Raw genomic sequence first — 25,593 nt, 5'->3', positions numbered from 1 at the left:
CCTATCGGTATCTAGTAATACATGTACATTGTACTTCTGTTCTTTCCATACGAGGGAAACATGGATGCAGTGAATGTGATTTTCGGTCTTTGACCACTTTCGACCAAGACCCTATGCAGAGCTGGATCAGGCGTTGCACACTCTGGGGGGTTATGTACTGTTGGCACCTCCACATAACAAAATCCGACAATCAGCAAAATTAAAAAAAAAAAACTACTTAAAAAGTGCTGAAAAGTGTTGAAAAATGCCATCATGCGTATGATAGATGGTAGATTATTCGTTCGATGGAGGGCGAAATTATTCGATAGATTATTCGTTCGAAGAATCCGTGTTCGGTTTAAACACTAGTTGCTATGCACACACATACTTAGGCAATAGCAAAGTCACACCTTAGTGGATCCAAAAATAGAAATCTGATGTCAACTTACTACTCCCTGGCCGTTTTGACGTCATCACTTTCAAGCCCTATGGTCCCTAGTCATAACTCGTAACAGGTTGTCCTTTTCCTCTTTTACCATAATTAAATTGGCTCATCATCCGAGTAACTATTTAAAATCATAACTTATTGCTTTACTGCTTATATAGACAGTTTCCTCTGAGACAAGAATGCGACAATACTCGTAAAAAGGACACACTTCAGGCTCTTTACGAAAATCTTGAAAGTTTTGGTTTCACAAGTATACTTTCAAGCCTTCTCATCAGATGAAACAAAGGCAAAGGAAAAGGAAAAGGAACACTGAATTAAGTACGGTAAGGAGGTGGTCAAGCAGCGCAAAGAAGAAGATAGCTAAAGTTAACAGCGAAAATGCGTGACCTATACACATAGCAATAATGACACAAAGGTGCAAGTGCGAGAAAATTCAATCAGCGTGACTTGTAGTGCGACAACAAGAGACAATCACTGGACATAACTAACGAGGTTTTGACAACCTACCTAACAGCCTAAGTGTGAATTTAATTTGCTTATGCTTGCTTGCAAAGGTTGGGTTTCTTTGTGTGGATGTATACGGCTTCAAAACAATCTAGCACTGCGTACACATGACACAATCGAACAAAATCATCTGAATACACAACACAACAATCAGGATGCTCAAACAAATGACTAGCAATGGACGACTCATACTTATCAGAACTAACATCAGAATAATCAGCCTGTGCGGTGAACACATCCCATACCAAATGGCTAGTCGTGTGGACCCTAGCTATTGCCGCTGTCAGTGCTTGAGCCGCTGCCATTGCCGTCAGTGCCGATCTTTGCTGTTGCTTGGCGTTGATGTCAGTGCTTTAGACTGCCATCACCATCGTTGCCGATCTTGTCAACATCTGGACGCACGCATCTGACAACAGGAGACGTCCAGCAAAGAATCATCCTGGTACAAGATGATCTAACGCAGCAGCATCAACACCAAGCAACGTCACCTCACAATTAACAAGACCACCGGAAAAACAACCGGACAAGACACTTACTGGCGTGGCAGTGACAGGAACCGCATCAACTAGAAGAGTGACAAGATCGGCAATGACGGCAATGGCAGCAGGAGCAGTCTGAAGAACAAATTGCCTGACTCCACCAAGACTCGAACCAGGGACCCTCGCTTGTAGCCAGCGATGCTGTAACCACTGAGCTATGGTGTAGTGGTCATCCCAGCAGAAACCGTTCAACATTTTATTCAGACTTCGTAACTCACACTTTGTGTGAATCTATACAGGCGGGTGGGACGCAGCCCTCACTGTAATCCACACACTCCACCTACAAACTAGCACGCAATATTCTTCCAGGACCATACATCCTATCCAAATTCTACTTTGTTCTCCCAGATATTTGAAGACTAATCAACTTGTTCACCTACCTGATGGGCTGTTTAAAGCCACAACCAAATTAGAAGGACTGTAAGTCATGTTGTGAATGTACAGTAAAAAGGCGTTTTTGTCGTAGTTCTTTTGAGATGTGGCAAATGGGATTTCGGGATATAGCATCTCGTTGCTTGATCACATGTACCCTTTATGACCCAAATCTGACGCCGCTCGTGGAAGATTTTTCCAGGTAGAACTCCGTGTTGGAAGCAAAGAGCTGAGATAGTGTCTTTACAAGTTCCATTGCGCATTCCTTCAAGAAAGAAACTAGCTCTTCCGATTTCATTTCCACTTAGCCACCTATTTAACCTCTCCTTTACCAGAGGCAAGTTCCCTACCGACTGGAAATTGGCTAAATGTGTGCCTATTTACAAGTGCAAAGGCAGCAAATCCCAAGCGAGTAACTATCGCCCAATTTCCCTCCTGTCCTGTATTTCCAAACTTTGCGAACGGCTCTTCTTCAATCAATTATATAATCATATTTCTCCTGCTCTGGATCCCGCGCAATCTGGGTTTCGTCGTGGTGACTCGACCACTCTACAGCTCACCAAGCTGATCCAAAACATTGCCGACCATCGTCATATGGGGCGGAAAGTTGCCATATGCTTTTTCGACCTCGAGAAAGCTTTCGACACCGTGTGGCACTGTGCATTACTTGCTAAACTTTCCAAAGTTTTCGGTGTGTGTGTGGCGCAGCGCTAGAGTGGATTACAGACTACCTATCCGACAGAACGCAAGTAGTCTTTGTAGGTGGACTACTCTCAGATGCCTCACCTGTTCTGTCCGGAGTGCCGCAGGGATCCATCCTAGGGCCCCTCCTTTTCCTAGTGTATATTAATGATCTTCCCAGTCATGTTGAAGGTGTGTCCTTATTTGCTGACGATAATGCACTGCTCCAGTTCAATGAGTGTCTAGAGAGGCTGCGAGAGGCTGCGAGACAGTCTCCAGTGCGGCATCAACGAAGTCCATCCGTGAATGACTACCTGGAGATTAAGACCTAATATCGCCAAGACTGAGATATTATTCCTGCCGAACTCAGAGCCAACCTATGCATTTACTCTTTCCGGATCCCTCACAGACCTCACAGTGGTAAAGCAACACAAGCATCTTGGTTTGGTCATTGAGTCAGACTTACTGTTTAGTAGACATGTCGACTATATCGACTGAAAGTCCTGCTGCTGCTGCTGCTGCTGCTGCTGCTGCTGCTGCTGCTGCTGCTGCTGCTGCTGCTGCTACTGCTACTGCTACTGCTACTGCTACTGCTACTGCTACTGCTACTGCTACTGCTACTCCTACTACTACTACTACTACTACTACCAAGAGTACATAAACCAGAGTGTGCAACTGTGCATATCAGATCTGAAACAGCGCAGTTCGTGCACTACGTCACCCTGATGAGATCAGCCAAGCCGCGACTTGCGTAGAGCTCAAATTTTCATGTTTCATAGCCCGGAAATCAGCCAAGTTTGCTTGATTTTAGACGTCCTGTTTCAGGATTTCGGTGTTTTGTGTGACTGTGTACGCTGCGTACATCCACCGACAAGTAAAGTCACCAGGCTATCCGTCTCAAAAAACCGGAATCAGGACAAACTCAGTGAACTGCACCACCGCGACTGGTTACGCAACTTTTCACCGTACCTGTGGCTTACCATGCCGTCAGAAATGACGTAGTGCACGAATTACGCTCCCACAGGAACCATCCCGAGTTGCACACTCTGGTTTATGTACTCTTGCTACTACTACTACTACTACTACTACTACTACTACTACTACTACTACTACTACTACTACTACTACTACTACTACTACTACTACTACTACTACTACTACTACTACTACTACTACTACTACTACTACTACTACTACTACTACTACTACTACTACTACTACTACTACTACTACTACTACTACTGCTGCTGCTGCTGCTGCTGCTGCTGCTGCTGCTGCTGCTGCTGCTGCTGCTGCTGCTGCTGCTGCTGCTGCTGCTGCTGCTGCTGCTGCTGCTGCTGCTGCTGCTGCTGCTGCTGCTGCTGCTGCTGCTGCTGCTGCTGCTGCTGCTGCTGCTGCTGCTGCTGCTGCTGCTGCTGCTGCTGCTGCTGCTGCTGCTGCTGCTGCTGCTGCTGCTGCTGCTGCTGCTGCTGCTGCTGCTGCTGCTACTACTACTACTACTACTACTACTACTACTACTACTACTACTACTACTACTACTACTACTACTACTACTACTACTACTACTACTACTACTACTACTACTACTACTACTACTACTACTACTACTACTACTACTACTACTACTACTACTACTACTACTACTACTACTACTACTACTACTACTACTACTACTACTACTACTACTACTACTACTACTACTACTACTACTACTACTACTACTACTACTACTACTACTACTACTACTACTACTACTACTACTACTACTACTACTACTACTACTACTACTACTACTACTACTACTACTACTACTACTACTACTACTACTACTACTACTACTACTACTACTACTACTACTACTACTACTACTACTACTACTACTACTACTACTACTACTACTGCTACTGCTACTGCTGCTGCTGCTGCTGCTGCTGCTGCTGCTGCTGCTGCTGCTGCTGCTGCTGCTGCTGCTGCTGCTGCTGCTGCTGCTGCTGCTGCTGCTGCTGCTGCTGCTGCTGCTGCTGCTGCTGCTGCTGCTGCTGCTGCTGCTGCTGCTGCTGCTGCTGCTGCTGCTGCTGCTGCTGCTGCTGCTGCTGCTGCTGCTGCTGCTGCTGCTGCTGCTGCTGCTGCTGCTGCTGCTGCTGCTGCTGCTGCTGCTGCTGCTGCTGCTGCTGCTGCTGCTGCTGCTGCTGCTGCTGCTGCTGCTGCTGCTGCTGCTGCTGCTGCTGCTGCTGCTGCTGCTGCTGCTGCTGCTGCTGCTGCTGCTGCTGCTGCTGCTGCTGCTGCTGCTGCTGCTGCTGCTGCTGCTGCTGCTGCTGCTGCTGCTGCTGCTGCTGCTGCTGCTGCTGCTGCTGCTGCTGCTGCTGCTGCTGCTGCTGCTGCTGCTGCTGCTGCTGCTGCTGCTGCTGCTGCTGCTGCTGCTGCTGCTGCTGCTGCTGCTGCTGCTGCTGCTGCTGCTGCTGCTGCTGCTGCTGCTGCTGCTGCTGCTACTGCTACTGCTACTACTACTACTACTACTACTACTACTACTACTACTACTACTACTACTACTACTACTACTACTACTACTACTACTACTACTACTACTACTACTACTACTACTACTACTACTACTACTACTACTACTACTACTACTACTACTACTACTACTACTACTACTACTACTACTACTACTGAGAACGTTGACTTTATTTGATAACAAACTGGGTGCCGGAATGAAGAATTCAAAAAACGGAAGCAAAGAAAGCAATGGTGACAAATCCAATCAAGTATATCGTAGATAGGAAAATCAAATCAAATAAATCGGAAAATCCAATAAGAAAATAAAATAAAAGAATCAAGTCAACTATCGAATACCAAAACAAAGAGTAAACCCGCATCCGCAAACACAATCAAAGCAGCACCGTTTACCCAACTCATCCAACAACCCAGACAAGAGAAAACCAGATAAGGTACACAAAGAAAACGGGCAAGTCAACCATCAAATCATGACCAACATATAATAGCAAAATTGCTACAACAAAAATACAGACAATATCATGAAACAGTTAGGTCAGGCATGCTAAACAGCCAGGTGGGCACGGGCCCTACACTCCACCACAAAACCGCCATGACCAGCACCCATGAGCCTTCGGCGGTACGAGTGCCGTGACCCCCGCAGACAAGTTATTTGCCAGCGAATCAGGCACACACTGATCCGGGCACGAAGCTGGCGCATGATCAGTGAGTAGGGGAGATCACGGTTCCTCTCACTGATTTGAGCTGCTAACGACTTCAGGAATATTGACGCCTCCGGCGCACACTGCCCATTGGTGGCGAAAACCAACGGCGTGAACGAACCGCGGTCGACGTTGTTGATCCGGCTCGAGTACTGGCGCTTCTTCTGCCTCTCGTTGTCAGACAACTGGCTCGCTACTCCCGAACGCGACAGCAAAGACGGCCTTGGGTGGGTAACCCGAACATCAAAGAAGGCGTTTTGCTGTCGCGTCCAGAAACCGCGAGCCCGTATGTCTGCACGAGCGGCATCAGCTCTAATACCTGAGACCGTCTCACCATCGAGAGGCAGCAGAACAGGCTCCAACTCGACATCATACGCCACCTCGGACATGGCACTAGCCAGCAGGTCCCGAACCTCGTTGTGACGTTGCGTTGGGTACCCGCCACAGGGGCATGTCATAGCGTGGTGGCTTGTCATGTCTTTGCCACACACGCATGATGCTGGCAAACCTTCCAAGGGAAGGCCATATCGTAGGCCCACAGCATCACGGAAATCCGTCCTGCTGAAAACGGTCCCAGGCATTGTAGTCGCAGGTGGAGTCGTCAACCAACTTGAGACGCCATCTTCACCTGCGACCTCTACCAGTAGCCGTTGCGTGGGCGGGAGGCCGGATCGGATCTCCTCTGCCAAGTTCCGCTGCTGAACACGGCGCGCCGCCCGAGCACCTGCAGCCAATGTCCTGCATGCTGCTACCACAGACGACACCTCATGCGTGGAGGTGCCACCGACTACCAACTCCACCATGGGTGCAATGGCGTCTCGGCACAAGGTGCGCTCAGCAGCCGCCCGTGACACATTGCTACGGACCGCAAGACCACCAAGCTTTGCTGGAAGGGAAAGCAGTGCTCGCAAACCTCCCTCAACCGGCACAGAATGGCCCGTGAATGCAGGCAGCAGCTGATCATTTAGGACGCGATCCAGGGGTGCGTAGAGTGCCCCGTCAGCATTAGCAACGCGCTGCAAGTATGACCACCGAGACTGAATGGCAGAGATGAATAAGTGGTAAGCCGCGTGGGGCTGGGTCTCTGCAACACTCGCCAGCCTCTTGGTTAAAGCACACCAGTCACCCACACGGCTTCCCACAAACCCATCACAGAACTCAGTGTTGCCGATGACTCCACCGAGATACCGGACGCCATCAGAGCAAATCCGGATGCCAGTGCCAGCAAATACCCGCTCAGCGTCTGACACCAGATGGCTCTTGACGAGGAGCACGGTCTTGGCAGCATTAGGCTTGTAGCCATACTTCGGGCCCTCAGCCGAGATGCAGTTCCAGTACTCACCGAGTGCCACAACGCGGTCCACAGCGGCATCGTCGTCAGCATACCACACCTGCATGGAACCACTGCATGTTGTGGACAGATGCTTGGCCAGAGGGACGGTAGCCAAAGCATAAAATGCCATGGCCAGTGGATCTCCTTGGCACGTGCCCTCTCTTGAGTAGAGTGTCTCGCCACCATCCAGGTACAGGGGGATATCCGCTTGGTACGTGTTCACAAATACCCGCCCTGCAGCTGGGCACACGCGTGGTATGTTGTTCAGTGCAGCTGCCCGGTTCACTGAATTAAAGGCGTTAGTGGCGTCGACGAGGAGTATTGCCTCTGACTCCTCCTTGGCAAATACCGATGACAGCGCCTCCACAGCCACTTCACATGCCGATGGTATCCCGACGCACAGCTGGGTTGGCGCCGTCGCAATCACCACATCCTTCTCAATCGCCGCCATGATTGCCTTGCCAACTGCACGCCGAAACACCTCACCCACAGCGATGGGCCGCACGCCAGGTCGCTTATCCAGTGGTATCAGTCGCGCTGCCAGAAACGGGCGCAGATGCAAAGCGTCCAGCCTCTCCGTGCACAGGCATTTGGCCACGCGAGAGAGGGCCGAACAGAGCTCGTCAGAAGCTGACTTGAACATGCCAACCATCCGACGCCAGGCAGCCGCATCCAAAGCCGAAGGTCCAGCAGCTCCCTTCATTCCCAATATCGTCTTCTTCATAGCTGCTGGTGTTATCGCCTCAAACATAACTGGATCCGGGGGGTCGGGGCTACAGTCCAGTAGGATGTCTGGATCAGCCGGCTGGGGAGCAGGGTGCTTATCCCGCAGGTGCTCTAGAACTGACTTCCCACTCACCTCTTCATCCAGGGGAAGAACGCCACCAGCACCATCAGCATCCAGGTATTGGGCAGCACTGCCAACTCGGTCATTGAAAACCATGTTCGCTAAGCGAACATCGTCCAAAGCACGTGGACTCGAATCACCCACGGCTGCATCAGAGAGATGAGCCTGAATGCATCGGGACTCCCGTAGCAATGGAGAGAGATCTCCGGCAGTCCACAGCCCAAGCCGCTTGGCCAAAAACGTCTTGTGGTCGCTAGCCGCAGATCCACGAAACGGCTTCTGCAACAACAGATGACAGGCGACGACCACCGCCGACCACGCAAAGGCCCGAGCACCCGAGCCATCCGTAAATAAGCCAATGAGGCGTGCAATCTCCTTGACGAACTCTTTGCCTTCCGAGCCGAAGGGGACCATAAACACGTTTCTTCTCCATGAGATGACTTCACGGTATGCAGAATCGAACATGCTCACAGTCTCATCAGTAGTCTGACTCCAAAACCCTTCATCTGCAGATGAGTTACTGCCACCCTCAACCACCGTACTCGGCTCACGCGACGCTTGCTTTTCCGGACGCAGAGGGGCCAGACGAACATGCGATGGCTGATATAGCGATGCTGGTGAACAGGATGGTTCCGCCTGAGGCTGTCCAGACGAACCGGGACCCACAGAGGCCGGCGCCGCAGACACAGGTACCCGGGAAGCTGCAGTGGGATCAGAAGAAGCACCCGCGGACGAAGAGGCGGCAGCGTACTCAGAAACAGTCTCCGAGCATACAGGAACAGGCAAATCCACCCGCAGCGACTTCACAGACGGAGCCGCAGGCGCAGATAAATAAGATTGGGAAGATCCTGCGAATCCAGGCGCCGGTGCTACACCAGAGCATGCAGCGGCCGACGACGGGGGCCTGGATACCGAAGTATTCCGTACCTCTCGAGGCACGCCACCGGTCCGGCCAGCAGCGGAATCACCCGGTCGAGAAGGCTGCACTCTTCGTCCACTCCAGGCCGGCGGATGACCTGCAGAAAGGCCTTGAGGCACCTCCGATCCACCAACATCATGCAAAAAATTCCTACAGCGCCCAATCTGACCTGGGTAACAATTGACACAGCAGCGTCCATTCCTATTGCATGAACATGCTCCGCACGTACCACTTTTCTTGCTGCAGGAGCAACAGGGCCCAGCAGAAGCCTCACGCCGTGACATGTCATGCAGCTTGCAGCACTGCCAGAAGAAGCCGCACAGCGACGCGAGGTGTGAACAGCACCTCGCACGTCACTCGTGACAGACCATGCGGGAAAGCACCCAGCCGCGAAGCACAACACAGCAAGCCAGCTCACGTCACTTCCAAGGCCCAAGGCGAAGGCACGGAAAGCGACCCGAAACTACAGCACAATGGCCGGTTCGCCAGGTAAAACAAAACCAGCTGGAAGGAGGAATAGCGGACTGGACAACCCCACAGCGGTAAAAACTACTGGAGCCGACTCCTGATACCTAGACGAAAGTAATCAAGTAGGTTTAATAACCGATTGACTTGGATAGTGGATACAACAATTAGAAAACTGCGGAGGAAACTGCGGAGGAGCAAAATCTCCATCCGCACTCCACTACCACTACCACTACCACTACCACTACCACTACCACTACCACTACCACTACCACTACCACTACCACTACCACTACCACTACCACTACCACTACCACTACCACTACCACTACCACTACCACTACCACTACCACTACCACTACCACTACCACTACCACTACCACTACCACTACCACTACCACTACCACTACCACTACCACTACCACTAGTACTAGTACTACTACTACTACTACTACTACTACTACTACTACTACTACTACTACTACTACTACTACTACTACTACTACTACTACTACTACTACTACTACTACTACTACTACTACTACTACTACTACTACTACTACTACTACTACTACTACTACTACTACTACTACTACTACTACTACTACTACTACTACTACTACTACTACTACTACTACTACTACTACTACTACTACTACTACTACTACTACTACTACTACTACTACTACTACTACTACTACTACTACTACTACTACTACTACTACTACTACTACTACTACTACTACTACTACTACTACTACTACTACTACTACTACTACTACTACTACTACTACTACTACTACTACTACTACTACTACTACTACTACTACTACTACTACTACTACTACTACTACTACTACTACTACTACTACTACTACTACTACTACTACTACTACTACTACTACTACTACTACTACTACTACTACTACTACTACTACTACTACTACTACTACTACTACTACTACTACTACTACTACTACTACTACTACTACTACTACTACTACTACTACTACTACTACTACTACTACTACTACTACTACTACTACTACTACTACTACTACTACTACTACTACTACTACTACTACTACTACTACTACTACTACTACTACTACTACTACTACTACTACTACTACTACTACTACTACTACTACTACTACTACTACTACTACTACTACTACTACTACTACTACTACTACTACTACTACTACTACTACTACTACTACTACTACTACTACTACTACTACTACTACTACTACTACTACTACTACTACTACTACTACTACTACTACTACTACTACTACTACTACTACTACTACTACTACTACTACTACTACTACTACTACTACTACTACTACTACTACTACTACTACTACTACTACTACTACTACTACTACTACTACTACTACTACTACTACTACTACTACTACTACTACTACTACTACTACTACTACTACTACTACTACTACTACTACTACTACTACTACTACTACTACTACTACTACTACTACTACTACTACTACTACTACTACTACTACTACTACTACTACTACTACTACTACTACTACTACTACTACTACTACTACTACTACTACTACTACTACTACTACTACTACTACTACTACTACTACTACTACTACTACTACTACTACTACTACTACTACTACTACTACTACTACTACTACTACTACTACTACTACTACTACTACTACTACTACTACTACTACTACTACTACTACTACTACTACTACTACTACTACTACTACTACTACTACTACTACTACTACTACTACTACTACTACTACTACTACTACTACTACTACTACTACTACTACTACTACTACTACTACTACTACTACTACTACTACTACTACTACTACTACTACTACTACTACTACTACTACTACTACTACTACTACTACTACTACTACTACTACTACTACTACTACTACTACTACTACTACTACTACTACTACTACTACTACTACTACTACTACTACTACTACTACTACTACTACTACTACTACTACTACTACTACTACTACTACTACTACTACTACTACTACTACTACTACTACTACTACTACTACTACTACTACTACTACTACTACTACTACTACTACTACTACTACTACTACTACTACTACTACTACTACTACTACTACTACTACTACTACTACTACTACTGACCAAACCACTTTTACGGGCAGAAACAATACCATGGTAAGCAAACAAGGAATTGAAAAGAGAAAGAACGAAAGAGAGAAAGAGAAAGAGAGAATGCTATCCGAGAAGAGTACTAGTATATCAAGGGAAGTGATCCATTGCTAAAATCTTCGAGCCATTGTTATAATTATTATTCTCCAGATTGACGCGTACATTTGGCAATAACCTGCAGATAACTAAAACATTCTCGCATACGCTGTGTCGCGCTATATATCATAATGGTAATTGTTATGCTGGACTTGCCACATTCACGGTACATGTATAATTATAGCCTGGCAGGGTCATTACCAATTTTAGTTTGATGATCGGTTAAGTTCGTGAAACTCGGAGTTACGAAACTATTACCAATTTTAGTTTGATGATCGGTTAAGTTCGTGAAACTCGGAGTTACGAAACTGCAACTGCTCGTTCTGCTGTGTTTGTATCCCACTCTTTCCCTTTCGCAAATTGAGCCCTCTACGGACGGTGGATGAACTTCACATGGTAAAATATGGAACTAAATGTTTCAGCCGACATTGAAGCAGAAAATGCACCTGACCAAGAAATGGGAACAGTCTGAAGAAAAAATTGACTGTCACCACCAAGATTCAAACCAGGGACCCTCGCTTGTAGCCAGCGATGCTGTAACCACTGAGCTATGGTGTAGACGTCATCCCAGCAGAGACCGTCCAACATTTTCTTCAGACTTCGTACCTCATACTTTGTGTGAATCTACACCGGTTGGTGTGACGCAGACCTCACTGTAACCCGCACACTTCACGTACAAACTACTGTCGTGGACATGGAAATCCGGTTAATTGACTGGGGCCAGCGCCCTCAGAGTGCTCAGCACGTACAGAGCGTTGCATGCACTGCCATGCAGGGCACAGTCATGTGGATCCGATGCAAACACCCATATACGAATGGTACGGGGCCAGGCATCCTTTTTTTGGTATTTTTGATATGAGTATGTTGGAAGTCGACTTGGTCGAAGACGTGCGAAGACGTGCGAAGCGTTTCCAACAAGTGGATGGCTTTCGCACTAAAGACCACAGCACTAGCCAATGGCTAGCTTTCCCACTAAAGAACACAGCACTCGCCAATGGCTAACCTTTGCGGAATCCCACCCCCCCCCCTTCACCGCCACGTGTTAACCATTGCAACAAGAGTTGTGCAAAGAAGCATTCGTGGTGTAATCTGAGGAAGATGAGGAACGTCCCCAACCACCAGTATTTCCCTGGAAAAGAACTGTGCAGAAGAGAGCACATAGATGCGCTCTACCGACCTGGGTTAGGAAGCAGGCACGTTCATGACTTGACCGGCTATAAGAAAACCCCGGTAAGCGAGCAAAACATCAAAGCAATGGAGATACGAGCAGAAAGAGAAGGTCGAGGCTGGTGTTACAGTGAAGACGAAAGCGGGAAGTGGCGCTTAGCCCACACTAGGCCCTGATGGACTTCAGCACATACAACATTTTGTTGAAAACAACCGCTATTCCAGCAGCGAGAAAGCAGCAGCCGACTTGGCTAATGTCGGTCCAGCAGTAGGTGCTAGGCAGGTGAGACGGGGCCTATCAGAATCCCATCGCATTGGCTTCCGCATAAGAAAGTCGTCCTCACAGAGGCACACAAGCTCCACCGTCTTGTGTGGGCAATCGTCCACCAAGACCATGCCTTCGACCAGACGGTATCCGCCGACGAAGCTTGCTTCGCTGCCTGCCCCGACGGTCGAATCATGTTCTGGTTTCCTCGCGATTCTGTGCCTGTTCTTGAGCAGTCACAGCATCCGGCGAAGGTGCACGTCCTCGGCGCTGTGTCTCTGTCACTTAACGCGCAGCAGCACATCCTCGACAACGGCATGCTGATCATTGCGTTTCAACCTGCTCGTTCACCAGACCTAAACCCGATCGAGAACATTTGGAGCTTGCTGAAACGATGAATGGCGGCACACAACTGCCAAACTGCAGATAAGCTGCACAAGGCTCGGATCTGCCGATGTGGCGAGTTTAGCAACATCCATGCCAAACCGTCTGCAGGAAGTCATCGCAAATAATGGTGGTCACAGCAGATACTAGCTTCCCAGCTTCCCAGCTACTGCAAATAAAACTATCATGGCAAGTATCAGGGCAAGAACACTAAAAACACTAAAAAGGAAGTTTTGCTTAGCGGAGGAAGTATACAAAATTCACAAATTTGAGGGAAAGACACAAACGGGGACAGTCTGAAGAAAAATTTCACTGTCACCACCAGGACTCGAACCAGGGATCCTCGCTTGTAGCCAGCGATGCTGTAACCACTGAGCTATGGTGTGGTCATCATCCCAGCAGAGTGCGTTCAACATTTTCTTCAGACTTCGTTCCTCACACTTTGTGTTAATCGACACTGGTGGGTGGGATGCAGACCTCACTGTTACCCACACACTTCACGTACAATGTAGCAGCAGGAGCAGCGACGGCAGGTGCAGCAGCTGTGGGAGCAGCAGCAGGTTGAGCCATAACTTGATGACTGACTAGGTAGACCACAGCCACCAATGTAGTGGGTACTAAAAACGAGACTGGCGTTCCATAAATAGTCAAGGGACGAGTTCACGCACCGCTGCCACCAATGTAGTGGTAGACGAGTGAAGGCACAGAGCACAAATTAACTTTTAATCGAACTTCAGGTACACGCCTGGATTGTTAGGTGAATAAAATATATGTGCAACGGGCGTGCAAGTTGCAAAGAAGCGAGTGTCAGTGGTCATTTCTGCTACAATGTCGGAGGGAAAACTTTATTCCGCGATTTATAACCCAGGGTACCTGACAGCCAAGGTCTTCCAGGCACAAGCAAGTCCGCCAAAGAAGAAGACACCAGTACTGCCTCCGTCTTCTGAGCGTGCAGAGAAGGACTTTCGCTTGAGACAGAGCACGCACTTTCGGGACAAGCTCTGGTCATCCTCTCGGTAGGACTACATACGGATCCGTACCATGAAGAGTTGCGTAGCCACTAAGGAGCGCATCGATGCAAATGCAAGGCTAGCCCGGAAGCTTGGCAAGCTTCGTGCAGAAGCTGGCCAGCAAGAGCATGAAATTACGCAAGCCGCATCACAAGCCCAGCTTGGCGCTCGGACCAGTAGTGCGGCGACATGTGATGGATCCAGTGTCCAGCGGGCATTGGTTGTGGATGATTGTGTGCCGGACAGCACCAGGCGGATTCTGGAGCTTGGACCGAGCTTTGTTCCTTCGACAGGCAAGTTTACGGATCGTGAGCATTCGGAGGTGATTACGTCTGTCGAACGGATGGCCTACACGTTGCGCTGGCAGCAAGCCCAGCCTCAAGAGGTGGAGGTTTCAGACAACGAGACTGTTTCTGACACTGTGGGCGACTGGAAACTCTGGAAGCTCAAGCAGCGTGGGTTTAAACAACCGCCAAAAAGGTGTGACGATGAAGAAAGGAAGTCAAGTACTTGCTTCAATTTGTTCTCAGTAACAATTTCTTCAGGTTCGGGGACAAATTTACCACCAGCTAGAGGGAGTTGCAATGGGCAATAATCTAGCACCACCATTCGCAATATTGTTCATGCACTCTCTGGAAACGCGCCTTCTTGCCGATTTACCGGTTCTGCCTGTGCTGTACAAACGGTACGTTTATGATGTGATCATTCTCTGGACCCACGGTGAGAAACGCCTCTTGGAGCTAATACAGCACTTCAATGCAGGACACGACCGACTCAAGTTCACCTACGAGCTCAGCAGTAGCAAAGGCTGGATTGATAACTTGGACGTGACGATTGCCATACAACAGTCGGGCCAGATGACGTACAAGCTCTTCCAAAATCCATGCAATAGTGGATTGCTGATAGACTACGCATTTGCTGTGTCCCATCACATCAAACTTGCAGTTGCCAAGTCTCAATTCTTTGAAAGAGCACAACGTCTGTCTTCCAATGACACGATGTGTGAAGAAAGTGAACAGAAAATTCAAGACCAACTTCAACTCAACTACTATCCAGAGAGCCTCATCATTAACCCTTTATGTACCGCGCATCTAATGTATGCGTAGGGTACTCCTCGTCAATGATGGACCTATAGCATAAAATCTAGACGCCTTTTGTAAGTGCAAGTTATGTTTTTCTGAATCTATAGTAATGAATGGGTCCATTTGTCAACATACTGTAATCCAGCATGCAGCTATTAATAGAGGGCATACACGGAATACCCAATTATGAGCCAATTGTGCGTAATTCTGACAATTGAGATCGCTACATTTGAAATAAAGTATAGACGTATCAGGGACGGCCATTGGGACGCACAGTGACAAAAGGATACCACAGGCACTAGTTGCATGCATGAACAGCAACAGAAGGGGCGGAAAACGGATGTATCGTCTAATTACCAGACGCAAACAATTGCGTCAAGTATTCAAATTATTGCAATCATTTCAGATTTGAGATATGCAGTTTTTGCTGATCTACTCACGTCGAGCTAGGATTGGTGATTGAGAAGACAAGAAATAGTTACTAGGGGATGACCTCCGCCTGCCGTGGTGATTTTATGCCATCGCTGCCCTCCCTCTCGCTGCTACTTGGAGAGCGAATGCTGTGATGGCTTCAGCGATGAAAATTGGCAGTTTCGATTCAGATTCTGAGGAGATATCGCTGCTTCAGCTCTCTCCAGGTGTCTACCACGACTAGAGGATGTCGACATTAGCTGGAGAAGGCTATATCTCTATTAGCAGCAGCGTGACGGAACGAAAACACGATCCAAATTGGCAACTTGTGACGTCAGGCGAAATAGCACATTTGAGATCAGCGGGAAGAAGATGACGACGTCCACTAATTTAGTATCTGTGCACACGAATCTGCTGTGTGTGTGACTCTGTGTGTCAGCTATGATTTTATCATCTTCTGTGGTTCCATAGACAGGTTGCCAAAGTCGCCTCCGGAGATCCGTACCCGAGATAGCCCTGGAGACCGCGGAGCTCGGAATCGATTTTTCGGGGCAAAGAGACACATGGATTGATGTGTTTGTGTGTTTTGTTTTGCTTGTGGCATGACTTGCGTTTCCTTCCTTTTAGTGTATTGGTACATGGTAGTTGTTTGTTGCTGCCGACTTCTAGTGGTAGTGTAGGAATAGAGTAGGACTTGTAGTAGTAGCAGCGATAGTGTGGATAGTCGCATGGATCTGCCGTTTGACTCTCTGAAACCTTTCAAAGGTTTGACGATTGGAACTATAAAGAGAATTTTTGGTAGTGGTAGAACGTTCAAGAGAGGGCAGAAGTTTGCAAAGGAGGGTTTTGTTCATGCTGTGACAATATCATTGTCTGAAGCGGATAATGATGCTGTAGTCAGTGCATTTTGTTGGGCAAGCCAGACGAAGGATAAAAAACACAAGGTGTTCCTGGCCATCAACTGCACTAACTTCGACCTGCTGCAGAACACCTGCAAATGTACAGCTGGGCTAGGTAAGTGTAGTCACCAGTGTGCTATTTTTCACTACCTTTGTGCAGCTGGAGCTTTCCTTAACTCTTTGGATGGTGGTGCACCTGGGAGCAGCAGTACTTCGGAGCCGGATGTGTCCAGAACGTCATTACCTAGGCAGTGGGGGATACCTACCCGGCACATTGATCCAACATTGCCTATGGAGCGGTTGGATTTTCAGAAAGTTGTTGAGGACAAGAATTTCACCCCTGTAAAGCCTGATAGTTCTGTAGAGCCCGTAGACAAGAGTAAGGTTTTGCCAACTTTGGACACTTTCCCCTTGCATATCAAGCTGCATGCGGACTTGGTAGATTCGCAGCAATCCATGGTCCTTCTACGATATTTCCGACCCGGCCACTCCTCCTCTGACGATGAGAGTGGAAATCCTGACAGTAGCATACCTGATAGTAGCATCCTCCCTGCTGCTGTGCCTCAGCTCGTGGAGAGTCTTTACGCCAGTGCTCGCCCAAGGCCAATTCGTCTGCCTCAGTATCTTGGTGTCGTGTTTGACGTGATCAATAGTGCTGCAGTGCCACCGACGCCTGCTGATATTGATTCTTGGTGTGAGCTACTGTCAACGGCACTTAGTCTAAATGAAGCTGAGCGAGAGCAAGTTTGCCACAGCACCAGCCAGCAGCATCAGTCAGAGACATGGTACACGGAACGAATATGCAGATTGACGGCATCAAAATTTGGCCTCATTTGCAAGCGCCGTTCTGGGTATATGTCATCCCTTGTCAAGCAGCTGCTTTATACTGATCCGCCCGTGCACGTAACATCACTGGCGCAAGGCCGCATGAAGGAACCAGTCGTTGTCAAGCGGTATGCTGCCTTCAAGCAGGAGCAAGAGGAGTTGGTGGACATATCAGAGACTGGTCTCCATATTCACCCAGAAGAAGGATACCTTGCTGCCAGCCCTGACCGACTCGTGTCTGATTGGTCGTGTGAGCCTTCCTCTGGGCTGCTAGAGGTGAAATACCTCTCAAGTGTCAATGGCAACCTAGTTGACAGCTTGAAGAAGTCAAACTTCTGCCTGGAGGACATCAACGGCAAGCTCCGCCTCAAGCAAAATCACAATTACCACTACCAAGTGCGAGGTCAAATGGCGTGTGCTGGCCGCGTGTGGTGTGACTTTGCCTGTATGGCAGCATCAGGTGACCTGTTCGTGCAACGGATAAGCTTCAATCCCGATTTCTGGAATGAATGTGAGGGGAAGCTACGGACCTTCTTCAGCCAGCATCTTGCTCGGGAAATTGTGTATCCCGGCCATGCACAAGTCAGCTAGATGGACAGTTCTCATTCCAGTTCCGCACATCTACGCAGTGTTCTTGTATATATTTTCTAGCCATGCCAAGTTTTCTTTCGGTCTGCAACTTCTGTTGACCTCGAGACTATTGGCTAACCCCACCTTGACTCAAGACAATTACTTCAGCGGTTTCAGCATTCAGCATAAAGGCATAGAGCAGCACAGCATTTAGTTTTTAAAGAACAACTTTGAAGTACACCGTAACACTTGTTACTGTATAAAGACTTCGCGCGAAATGTGCATCTGCAGTCACAGTCCAAAAGAGTTGGCACCTATGAATTCAGGGGATGGCCCACTCCTGGTAAAAAGAAAAAGAAAGAAAAAAGAATGTTTGGCACCTATGAATTCAGGGGATGGCCCACGCCTGGTAAAAAGAAAAAGAAAAAAAGAAATCATAAGAAAGAAAACTAAAGAAAAAAGAATGTTTGGCACCTATGAATTCAGGGGATGGCCCACGCCTGGTAAAAAGAAAAAGAAAAAAAGAAATCATAAGAAAGAAAACTAAAGAAAAAAGAATGTTTGGCACCTATGAATTCAGGGGATGGCCCACGCCTGGTAAAAAGAAAAAGAAAAAAAGAAATCATAAGAAAGAAAACTAAAGAAAAAAGAATGTTTGGCACCTATGAATTCAGGGGATGGCCCACGCCTGGTAAAAAGAAAAAGAAAAAAAGAAATCATAAGAAAGAAAACTAAAGAAAAAAGAATGTTTGGCACCTATGAATTCAGGGGATGGCCCACGCCTGGTAAAAAGAAAAAGAAAAAAAGAAATCATAAGAAAAAAAACTAAAGAAAAAAGAATGTTTGGCACCTATGAATTCAGGGGATGGCCCACGCCTGGTAAAAAGAAAAAGAAAAAAAGAAATCATAACAAAGAAAACTAACTAATAGTATGCTGTATAAAGACTAAACGATGGTGTAAACCGTAAAACGGAAGATAATTATAGTTATCACGTGGATGCAGTGCAACAGCTCTCGTTCCAGCGCAGTGGTACAGAGCTTATAAGCCTGTAACAGGTGAGAAGCGTGGGCAACACAACAACGAAGAGGTACAGGGCGGAATACTCGCATTCACCGGTCCTCACACACGCGCGCCAATTCACACTGTTACATGGCGTAAAGAACATGTAGAACATAGAAAGGCTCCCACCTAAACCCAATCAGCGTATTGGTGGTCGGAGATTTGCAAGCACGGCACAAATGAGGACAATGTCTGAAGCAGTCCGCACAGACGACACCGGAATTCGGTTCCGGAGGAACCTGCAATAGCGTGTGCGCATGATGCAGTTTTCTACCACAATGCGGAGGTTGGCGATGACCTTGGTTGTCTCAACCTCTTGTGTTGAGAATTGCACAGCTCCACAACGAAACGGTGGCACGACAACTCTCAGCCCACGCGGCTGGAGCTCCGAATTGGACAAAGTGAAGCCTTTGTCAGCCATGATATCATCTCCTGGACTGAGCATGTCAAGAATTCCTGACTTTATCGTAATGGAGTTGTCGGATATTGACCCGGGATATGCTCGTGAAACAAAGGAGACGAAGCCATCTGGGGTGACACCGAAAAGCACCTTCACGGTGTTTCTGCCTTTGTAGCTGGAGTACGTCATGGTGTTCAGAGACAGAGATGATGGTGCCTCCATCTCGAACTCGGCACAGTCCAGAATAATACGTACATTCTTGTATGTCTGCTGCGCCTTGAAAGCAGCTGGCATGCACTGCAGCACACGTCTACGAGACGGCCACCCGAGCAGGGGCTTGAATGCGCAAGCCAGAAGTGGAATCCATTTCTTTATAATTTTACTTGCCCTGGACTTTGCTTTCAGCCTGAAACGGTGTTGAAGGTCCTCTATCTGCAAGCCAAGCCGGAGACGCATCAGCACAAGAAGAAATTCATCGGCGGGCTGCAGCTGGCGTGGACGTCCAGATTTTACTTTCTGGTTGAGGTGAGGCAATATCAAATCCAACAGAGAGTGAAATACCTTAACAGAAGGAAGACCAGTGTAGTAGTGCACGGTGTCATCAGACTCCAGTACCCAGCCTGGTTTGCACGGCTTACTAGCAATAGCCTCAAGCTCAGCTTTCTCTGCTCTGAGACGTGCATTCTCTTCTTTGCACAGTTCAAGCTGCTCCTCAATACCGGTAGTTCCACCATTCACGTTGTGACTGCCCGTGTTGCCGTCAACAATGCTAACAGCAGCGCCAATCTCGTGGGGGTCAGAAGTAGAACTTGCACTAGTGCCAAGAGTACTGGCTTCAGCAGCAACATCCATACCAACTGCCTCAGCCACAAGGGGAACAGCGGCAGGGCTGCCTATACTGGCAGATCATTCTGACCCATCCCCGGTTGCTACAAAAAACTGTACCAAAGGGAAGGAAACATACGTCTAAAGGTAAAAAGGAAAAACAACTTGTCGCTCTGCCCCGAAAAATCGATTCAAACATCCGTGTTCTCCAGAGCCACCTCGGGAACGGATCCCCGGAGGCGACTTTGGCAACCCGTCTATGCCTAGCATGTACGTCTGAACCATCCTGCAAAGTTTGAATGACGTAGGTTGAGCGATCGCTCCGCGAAACATACTTTTTGAAATTCTCTTCATAGTATATCTTCCACCACTGAAATTTCGAATTTATTCAAAAAAAGTGCTGAGAGGGGTGGCTTGCAACCTCGATATGGCTTGTTCCAGGCATGCTTTGGAGCCATCTTCTGTTGAAGTAGTGGCAGGGATCTGCCCTGCAACTGCTACAACAAAAAATAATTCGATCTGAGAAAGGGTGAGACCGCGAATCTCAGTTGAATATTGAGTATTTCAAGCCTTTTCACGACGAAGATGGAGTTCTTTTTGGAGATGGACGTCGCGGCAAAGGACATGGTGTCCGACTTCTGGCGTCTGGTGAAGCCAGGGATCATTTGTCCAGTCAGGTCGGCAGCCTAACCGTCGGTAAGCTTGTGTTTGGATCCCGTTCTGCTCGATGTGGTAGATCACAAACAATTTGATATCGCACAAATTGATCTCAGCATCGTGCGTACGGTATTTTATATTCAGAAAATCCCAAAGTGTCTCTGTGTGGCCGTCCTATGCCACGAGAAACTCCAATCAGGCTCCTATGTCCTCTGCCTTCATGATTGAATGTCCACTTCGTTTGAACAACGAACACATCAATCGAGGAGGGCTTTGCAATGAAAAATACAGCTATACTGGAGCTGAAAAAAAGAAAGAAAAAACGTGCTCAGGATGAGACTCGAGTACACGCATACTCTCCCAGCAGGTGAAACGCAAATTTTTGTGAAAAATGCGTGTCGCCGACTGACCAGTAATCTCGCCTGACGATATATCGCAGAGCGCTGCATTTGCCAAGCGCACTTTTCGCCGCGATCGGTCTCCATACTTTCAAATGGCGACCTACCCATATCATACATCAAAATGTTCAGTGGGATCTCAGCTGTCCACTGCAAAAACCGCGAGTCAATCAGAGAAAGGACGCCGCCGACCGGCGGGTTCAAGTGCGGCGCGCCGAACGGTAATTATATTTTTACGGTTCGAGATGGGCGCGGTACATAAAAGGTTAATGCCCGAGAAGCAGCAAGGAAACCCAAGCGTCGCCGCCGAGGTAATCCATGTTGTGCGTTTCTGAAGCTGTCATATAAGTCGGACAGGGTGCATCACAGCGTCAGCAAAGCTATCCGGAAGCACAAGCTACCAGTCCGGGTGGTTTACGAGCATGCGGGTAGCCTCAAATGTCAGCTCTGTCACTCAGCACAAAGTCCGCCCTGCTGCATTTAGGAGCCAAACATCAGAAAGACAAAGAGAAGAGGATGCCCAATGGGACCATGTCTAACTTGTAAGTCGGGTGGAGTGAAAATATGTTTGAGGAAGAATGTGATATACTGTCTGCAATGCAAGTTGTGCAGGGTAAAATACATCGGAGAGACGGGTCACACACTGGAGACGAGACTGGAGGAACACAATGTTGAAGCTCGTGGCGCACTGTGGAGAAGCCATGGGGTGACCACCTGTGAGCTAAGCAAGCAGGGATCAACCTGAGTGTCAGGGACAGCATCTTCTCAGCAGTGTCTGTGATTGCAAGGTCCAGTGACAGGGCAAGCCGCAAATTGTGGGAGGCAGTGGTGATCAGAAACGAAGGCCCAGAGATCAACACCAGTGCTGGATGGTCATTACTCTACAACAGTCACACCATACGGTGAGAATAAAATATTTCAACACTGGTGATCTACAGTTGCGCGTGTGCCATATGAACTGTGCATGTGCTGTACTCATACGCATGCATGCTTACATCAAAGTGTAAAAACCGCACCAAACAAAGACAAGTGTAACATTCATTTCAGTTCAGCACAAGTAAAGAAGACGGAGATCATTTCGAAGCAGTTTATTTCATACACAGAACAGCAGTCTGCTTCGATTAGGGCTTCAACACGACGTGACATTGACTCCACGTATGGGGAAACCGTGTCAGGAGCCAACAAGTCCCACTCCAGGTGCAGTGCCTGCACCAGCTGGTCAGCATTCTCGCAGCGATGTGGAATTATTCTCTTCTTGTCAAATCTTGAGAAGAGCCCACACATTCCCGATTGGATTCATGTCGTGTACAACCTGACCCCGTACACGTATGACTCCCGTGTATGCGGAACACAACCTGCTTCGTGTACACCAGCTCTTGCGTGAGACAGTGTGCTCGCTGGTCTACCGGTACCGGTGCCTACTTTCCACCATGGAGCAGCCGCTGATCAGCGCATTATTTGGAGATTTCGTCATTCCGACTAGGGCTGGCCAAACGCCCGGCTCCCAACAACATCTGCTGCAGCTTCCATCCAGAATTCATCCCGTGTCTCTTTCTGCTGCACGCGTTTGGAACAGTCTTCCACCTGATGCGAGAAACATCCGCCCCCCCCCCCCCCCTCCAGTTCAAGGGTGTGTTGCACGCGTATTGTCTTACTGTAGCGTGACAGCAAGCCCCCTTCCCTGTCTTGAATACTAGTATGTAGTAATCCTGATGCTCTGATACATACCGAGGCTAGCTGTATGCTCAGTCTCCGGCTAGCTGTATGCTCAGTCTATACATTCTTGATCTTATATTCTTCTTTTTTCCTTTCTCGTTTCTTTAAAATGTTTTACTGCCAGAAGTGATCTTCATATAAGTTCGACTTTAAATAAATCCAACCAACCAACCAATGTCCGGCGAACAGGGAGGTTGAAACAGGATGTTGGGTACTCCTCTATCGAGAAGATCCTGCTGTGCTTGAGTGAAGTCAATGAAAGAAATTTTGAACTGTTTTTAGTATGCAACACGTGCACTCCGAACTTTTACGCGAGGTGCGTACCGTTGAGTTCATACACACAAATCGCCAGTGATGTAATGGGAGCTGGCTTCGCGCCAATTCGTGGCGCCGGCTTTGCACTTCGGGCCGGATTTCACCGCGCAACTTAGGTGACAGTATTTTCTGGAAAACACTGACATGGTCACTTTCGTGTATTGCTATCGAATAGTCGTAGGAATTATCAGAAATCGAAAAAAACACGATCTTTGCTCAGTGCTGACCCTACTGATATTTGCACTGCGTAGATCTGCTCGCAGTATTTCTTCTCAATCTCTTCTCCTCCGAGGTTTAATCTCCTATCGGTATCTAGTAATACATGTACATTGTACTTCTGTTCTTTCCATACGAGGGAAACATGGATGCAGTGAATGTGATTTTCGGTCTTTGACCACTTTCGACCAAGACCCTATGCAGAGCTGGATCAGGCGTTGCACACTCTGGGGGGTTATGTACTGTTGGCACCTCCACATAACAAAATCCGATAATCAGCAAATTTAAAAAAAAAACTACTTAAAAAGTGCTGAAAAGTGTTGAAAAATGCCATCATGCGTATGATAGAATGTAGATTATTCGTTCGATGGAGGGCGAAATTATTCGATAGATTATTCGTTCGAAGAATCCGTGTTCGGTTTAAACACTAGTTGCTATGCACCCACATACTTAGGCAATAGCAAAGTCACACCTTAGTGGATCCAAAAATAGAAATCTGATGTCAACTTACTACTCCCTGGCCGTTTTGACGTCATCACTTTCAAGCCCTATGGTCCCTAGTCATAACTCGTAACAGGTTGTCCTTTTCCTCTTTTACCATAATTAAATTGGCTCATCATCCGAGTAACTATTTAAAATCATAACTTATTGTTTTACTGCTTATATAGACAGTTTCCTCTGAGACAAGAATGCGACAATACTCGTAAAAAGGGCACACTTCAGGCTCTTTACGAAAATCTTGAAAGTTTTGGTTTCACAAGTATACTTTCAAGCCTTCTCATCAGATGAAACAAAGGCAAAGGAAAAGGAACACTGAATTAAGTACGGTAAGGAGGTGGTCAAGCAGCGCAAAGAAGAAGATAGCTAAAGTAAACAGCGAAAATGCGTGACCAATACACATACCAATAATGACACAAAGGTGCAAGTGCGAGAAAATTCAATCAGCGTGACTTGTAGTGCGACAACAAGAGACAATCACTGGACATAACTAACGAGGTTTTGACAACCTACCTAACAGCCTAAGTGTGAATTTAATTTGCTTATGCTTGCTTGCAAAGGTTGGGTTTCTTTGTGTGGATGTATACGGCTTCAAAACAATCTAGCACTGCGTACACATGACACAATCGAACAAAATCATCTGAATACACAACACAACAATCAGGATGCTCAAACAAATGACTAGCAATGGACGACTCATACTTATCAGAACTAACATCAGAATAATCAGCCTGTGCGGTGGACACATCCGATACCAAATGGCTAGTCGTGTGGACCCTAGCCATTGCCGCTGTCAGTGCTTGAGCCGCTGCCATTGCCGTCAGTGCCGATCTTTGCTGTTGCTTGGCGTTGATGTCAGTGCTTTAGACTGCCATCACCATCGTTGCCGATCTTGTCAACATCTGGACGCACGCATCCGACAACAGGAGACGTCCAGCAAAGAATCATCCTGGTACAAGATGATCTAACGCAGCAGCATCAACACCAAGCAACGTCACATCACAATTAACAAGACCACCGGAAAAACAACCGGACAAGACACTTACTGGCGTGGCAGTGACAGGAACCGCATCAACTAGAAGAGTGACAAGATCGGCAACGACGGCAATGGCAGCAGGAGCAGTCTGAAGAACAAATTGCCTGACTCCACCAAGACTCGAACCAGGGACCCTCGCTTGTAGCCAGCGATGCTGTAACCACTGAGCTATGGTGTAGTGGTCATCCCAGCAGAAACCGTTCAACATTTTATTCAGACTTCGTAACTCACACTTTGTGTGAAT

The 25,593-nt window shown here is 47.6% G+C and overlaps 1 protein-coding gene and 1 long non-coding RNA gene across 2 annotated transcripts in view; one reads left to right on the top strand and one right to left on the bottom strand.

The window, feature by feature from the left end:
* LOC135821097 (uncharacterized) overlaps positions 1 to 25,593 on the top strand; it is a 72,706-nt gene that overhangs the window by 21,275 nt on the left and 25,838 nt on the right. The gene's annotated exons all lie outside the window — the stretch shown is intronic.
* Positions 3,962 to 8,887, bottom strand: LOC135821096 (uncharacterized protein DDB_G0271670-like; the record flags this gene model as incomplete). The annotated part of the gene is made up of 3 exons (XM_065334160.1): positions 8,413 to 8,887; positions 4,435 to 4,538; positions 3,962 to 4,403 (listed from the first exon to the last, which is right to left on the bottom strand). Coding segments are annotated over exons 1-3 (648 nt in total), but the record flags the coding sequence as incomplete, so codon positions are not given.

The sequence above is a fragment of the Sycon ciliatum genome, chromosome 7 (assembly GCF_964019385.1).
Source record: "Sycon ciliatum chromosome 7, ocSycCili1.1, whole genome shotgun sequence".
In the NCBI taxonomy this organism is placed as follows: domain Eukaryota; kingdom Metazoa; phylum Porifera; class Calcarea; order Leucosolenida; family Sycettidae; genus Sycon; species Sycon ciliatum.
This window is presented reverse-complemented; position numbering and strand designations above follow the sequence as displayed.